Here is a 5,663-nt window from a genome sequence, read left to right as displayed (position 1 = left end):
GAGGGAGGGGAGCCAGCAGAGACTTGGAAGAGGCACATGGAGCAGAAAGACATGTGAAGAAGCTGTACTTGCTTTTTGGTCCTAGACTGGTTAAAACAGACGTGGGTGAGAGACCTGTGAGAGGTTAACAATGGTAGCTTTTATCTTGATTTTGTTCCTTCTGTTCCAGATGTACTGGGCCCCTTCTGCCCCTTTCCTACAGGTTCCCTGCAGAAGGTGTCTTAGACTTGTGGCAGGCTTTCAGGCCTCAGTGGCCCTGCTTTAAGACAACCCTGTTTGCTGGACATTTACCCATGAGGGGATGGGTAACTTTGGGTACTTGATTTGAAAACTATATTCTCTGTCTTTTCTTAGTTGCACACTACCTGTATTAAAGTTCTTTTCATTAAAGGTCTTACACACTAGAGCATATTTTGTCTTGATGCAGAGGATGGCAAAACCTAATCAAAGCGGGAAGGTTTGGGGATAATGGGGTGTTCCTCCCCCTGCCCTGTAATACCCTTTCTACCATAAAGCATAACCTTGCTAAATTAAGACCTGGAAAATTAAAACTGCATACTCAAAACAACAACTCTAGACTGTTTAACATCACATCAAAGCAATAAACTGTATTCTAATACCCACTAAGTATCCCAGGTTCACAATCAACATTTTATTCCAGACTTCCTCCTCTGTATTTATTCCACTAATACAATCCTCTCATTCTATCTTCTGACCCCTCAGTCAGTCCCTAACACCAACCCCCAAGGTTAGGTTTCAGTTAGTAACTGAAACCTAGTTGACAGTTCAACTGGACTATTGCTACTTGCTAGCTATCTCAACTATCTCCATCTGAAATATTCTGTTCACAGCCTTCTTATACAACAATCGAGTTTTTGATTCTGTCATTTTCTCTACTTGAGATACTCTTGTCTCTAATAATTCTACCATCCTCCAAAGTTTAAATACATGCAGGCTTCTCTAAACAGTCTTTTTAATAACTAGTCTAAGTGTAAAAATGACCTTTTTCTCCAATCAGTGATCAAACACTGCCGTGGCACTCCTAAGATCCCTTTAAAACCAATCAACTGAAGTTATTTGTGCACTTGACTTTCCTTCCTTAACTAGTACTTAACTTGAGGAGCAAGTTACCTCCCTGTCATCTTTGTATTTCAACGTGCTATTTTGACCACGTTTTGACCACGTTTTTGTGGAGGGGAAAATGTGCAATAGAAAAGCCAGGAGAGACTGTATTTTTAGTTTTAGTGTTTCCTTTTTAATTGAGATAATGGGAGACTTTTAAAATAGCATCAACACTTTATACTACCTTCACAAAACATCTAAGCACAACTGTATCCTGTAAATTGTCAAGATTATGGATTAAAATCCATTAACTTCACTTGCAATTTTAATCATTTTTTAAAAATTTAAAAAAGCGAGCTGTTATTTACTTTCTGATTCACTAAGATATGAGACACACATGAAGACAGTATACTTTATTGGGTTTTATATATACAAAATACAAACTGCAGTATCTTTCCTCAAAGAAAAAATGCCTGAAATGGATTACTGAAGGTGAAGTGTAACAGATAACTGTAACAGGGTGGGGCCCATGAAAACAGTATCTGTTACAGAAGCTCCATTTCACCAGCTAAGAAAGACAGGATCTCTTAGTGCAAGTAAGTCATACTACAGATGAGAAACTACGCTTACAAACCAAAAGAACTAAGGAGGTAAATTAAAGATCATAATTTCCCTCTCCTTTATTCTTCTAAGAGAAAAAAAAAGATTAAAAAAAAAATCCCTCTCCAGAAAAGTTCAGATACACATTAACCCAAATTAAAATTTTCCTCCTTCTCACTCTAACAGAATTCTTAGTAATACACTAACTACATCATCCACAAAAAGCCTCATGAATTTAAATGAATTCCACCCTCTTCAGATTCTTACCTTTTGAATTTCCTGTCACTCCCCTTTTCCTTTCTTTCCCTCCTCCTATCCCCCCAGGCAGTGAATGAATACTGAAAACACAGTGTAAGGCTCTCTTCTAAATACAGACATCATTCTAAATGGAGCTGCAAATAGAACCTGGTTTAGGGAGACAGGTGACCTATGAGGTTGGTGGCAAAGAATCACAGGCAAAACAAGGTATATTCTGGATCTGTCATAACCACAGTTCCATATCAGAAACCAGACCAATTATTAACTTTCATTATAAGGACAGGTCATTGTTAAAGCATCTGAATCTTATCAGGAATCAAAAAATGGGAAAGATATGAAGATGTAGCATGGTAATAGCTGATAGCATGATAATCTTTGTCATTCTTAAGGTATCTTACCTCTCTCTGGTCATTGTCTAAACGTAGATGCTCTGTGTGCTGTTTTTGTCGATCTTTCCGCCTCCACTGAGCAGGAGCATTCCTTTTTGTCCACCTGACAAAATCCAAGCAGGCAATTAAGAACATCCCACCAAAAAATTAAGGTGAACTGATAGAATAAAACATAAATATCTAGGGGGCCAATTCTAGTCACAGAAAACCATCAAGAAGTCACCAGACAGAGCTCAATAACTTTGCGGAAAGGTTAGCTTAAAGATAATTATCCCCGGCCCTCCCTGGTGGTGCAGCTGGTTAAAGCACAGCACTAAGAAGCTCAAGCCACTTCCGCATGAGTTCGATCCCCTCGGAGGTGACCACATGGCGTGGCAGACCTCTCCTGACCCGCCCTGCTCCCCTCAGCAGTGTACTTCATGAATATGCCTGTTCTGCTCCCGGCTCTGTCTCTAGTGAATTATCTCACCCTCACCATCTCTGGTCTGCACCCCAGTTCTGTATGAATAAAATAAATAAATCTTTAAAAAAAAAAAAAAGATAATTATCCCCAAGGAGAACAGACAAATCCCTTTTGATGTAGCTACAAACTTCACGTCAATCTGTAAGTATACTCATTCATCTCTGACCAATTTTGATACTTATCTCCCAAATAACTAAAGAACAGCACCCTGCTAAATGATCTATTTTCAGTTCAGATACTAACTCAGGCACAGATTAATGCTACGGACGGCGAACAGACAGCGGTATTTAAGGACAGTGGCAGTGTTTAAGGACAGTGTTAACCCATCCACAGCCTCACTTTTTGTAGTTCCTGGAAATGTGTGACCCCACTTTGCACAGTGAAGACAGGAGCTTATAATACTCTCTACCTGTTTTCTTGTTCAAACAAACGAAGATCCTTGATAATCTGGGTGTCCTCCATATTTGCTTTAAAAAATTCAGGGGCCCTCTGGGGATATCAGCTCAGGCCACAGGTAGCTCTTCCCACTATGGCCTGTGAAGCTATATTAGGGAATCTCTGGTGTTGACTCACTTGTTGCTAGCTGGTCCAGTGGAAAGCACATCAGACTGCAGTTTAGGGAAGAAGCCTGGTTCATACTTTCCTTGTCCAATCTTCATGTCAAGCAAATGGGGGTGAATTGCAGTATGGTCAATTTTTGCCAGGCGCAACTCAATTGCTTTCTCTGGGTAAGTGAATGCAACAAAAAAATAAGTCAAACATTTAAAAATATAATATTCTAGGTCATAAAATAAATTTCAATAAATGTAAAAATAATTTTAATTATAAAAACATGTTCTCTAATCACAATAATAGTATCTTAGAACTAACACATTCCTAAATAAAAAAAGAAATCAAAGGGAAAATAGTTAAACTGAATAAAAATGAAAACATAAAGTATCAAAATTTGTGGAAAGTCATTAAAATATTACTTGACAAACTAACCACTATGGAAAACTGTCTGGCGGTTTCTCAAACTGCTAAAAATGGAGCTTCCATATGACCCAGCAATCCCACCCCAGGTGTCTACCCAAAAGACACAAAAACACTGATTCAAAAAGACACCTACACCCCCATGTTTACTGTTGCTTTGTTTACAAATGGAAAGACATGGAAACAACCCAAATGCCCAAAAGTAGATTACTGGCTTAAAAAGATGTGGTACAGGCCCTCCCTGGTGGCGCAGCGGGTTAAAGCACTGCACTAAGAAGCTTAAGCCAATTCCACATGAGTTTGATCCCCGCCTGCCCCGGAGGAGATCCACATGGTGTGGCAGACCTCTCCTGACCCGCCCGCTGCTCCCCTCAGCAGTGTACTTCGTCGATCTGCCTGTTCTATTCCCCACTCTGTTCCTGGTGAATCCTCTCACCCACCGCATCTCTGGCCTGTACCCCAGTTCTGTATGAATAAATAAATCTTTAAAAAAAAAAAGATGTGGTACATATACACAATGGAATATTACTCAACAACCAAAATAATAATAATAAAAAACACATGCCTTTTGCAGCAACATGGATGGAGCTGGAAAAGATCATGCTTAGTGAAATAAGCAAGAAAGGAAAGGCAAAATACCAGATGGTTTCACTCATAGCAGAAGTATAAAGGACCAGATAAGAAAAATAATAATAATGAACAACTATATACCAGAGATATTTTACAGGGGTGGAATGGTGAATGGAATCAATGCACCAAAATATTAAATAACTTAAGAATAATATGACAAAAGATATGCAAAACCTGTACTCTGAAAAGTACATAACTGAGAGGAATTAAAGAAGCTCTAAATGAATAAGATAATGACCTAATCATGGATCAAAGGACCCATTCAGAATAATCTCAGAAAGTTATTTGTAGAAAATGGCAAGCTGGTTTTAAATACACGTGAAATACACAGGAATCTACAATAGCCAAAACCACCTTGAGGCCCTCCCTGGTGGCGCAGCGGGTTAAAGCACAGCACCAAGAAGCTAAAGCCACTTCCGCAGGAGTTCTATTCCTGCCAGCCCTGACCACATGGCGCAGCAGACCTCTCCAGACCCGCCCGCTGCTCCCCTCAGCAGTGTACGAGCAGCGTACTTCCTTGATCTGCCTGTTCTACTCTACTCTCCACTCTGTCTCTGGCGAAGCCTATCGCCACCCCTGAGCCTCTGGCCTGTACCCCAGTTCTGTATGCACAAATAAATAAATCTTTAAAAAAAAAACAAACACCTTGAAAAGAACAAACTTAGAGGACTAATATTACCTAGTGTCAAGATAAAAACTACAATAACCACTTTTACTCAGTCTGGAAAACCCATTTCAGTTAGAGTTCATTTACTGGGTAAGTTTCCTTGTTCTCTATTCTATTTATTCCTTTTTATTATAAGCTGGATTGTAACTTCAAGCTGTTCTTTATAGTCTTAAGGTCATTTGTAATCAATTACATGGTGACCTGTTTGTCTAACATACTCTTACTAGACATTAAATGTTCCAATGGCAGGGAACAAATCATTTTAAATCAAATCATATCATATCATCTATACAATATAAATTCAGCTCCAGAATTTATCATATAAACCAATATATTAATTTTTGCCAAGAAACTAGTACACAAGCAGACAGTAGATAAAGAACTATTCTATTTTAAAATACAGATTTGGAGGTACAAGAAGAGCAAAACAATTGGATTCCTTATTCCCATCAAGAGGTATTTCAGCAGTTTAATTATATACATAATAAAATAATGGAGAAGATAATGAAACAAAAAAACTACTATCAAGAAAGTATATACTGGAGTAAATACAGACTAACCAATCAATGAAATAGAACTTAACATTAAGAAATTAGACTTAGGCCCTCCCTGGTGGCGCAGC

General features: G+C 38.7%; 1 protein-coding gene across 1 annotated transcript in view; it reads right to left on the bottom strand.

The window, feature by feature from the left end:
• The window catches only part of DENND5A (DENN/MADD domain containing 5A), a gene marked incomplete at its 5' end in the record, with an annotated part of 78,821 nt that overhangs the window by 23,879 nt on the left and 49,279 nt on the right, over positions 1-5,663 (bottom strand). Inside the window, 2 exons of the mRNA XM_012725198.1 lie at positions 2,319-2,412; positions 3,346-3,496. Of these exons, the coding sequence (XP_012580652.1) occupies positions 2,319-2,412; positions 3,346-3,496 (245 nt within the window). The remainder of the gene's footprint in view (positions 1-2,318; positions 2,413-3,345; positions 3,497-5,663) is intronic.

This window comes from Condylura cristata, unplaced genomic scaffold (genome assembly GCF_000260355.1).
Source record: "Condylura cristata isolate star-nosed mole 26May11 unplaced genomic scaffold, ConCri1.0 scaffold00015, whole genome shotgun sequence".
Lineage (NCBI taxonomy): Eukaryota > Metazoa > Chordata > Mammalia > Eulipotyphla > Talpidae > Condylura > Condylura cristata.
The sequence above is the reverse complement of the archived record's forward strand: the minus strand, read 5'-3'. Positions and strand labels throughout refer to the sequence as shown.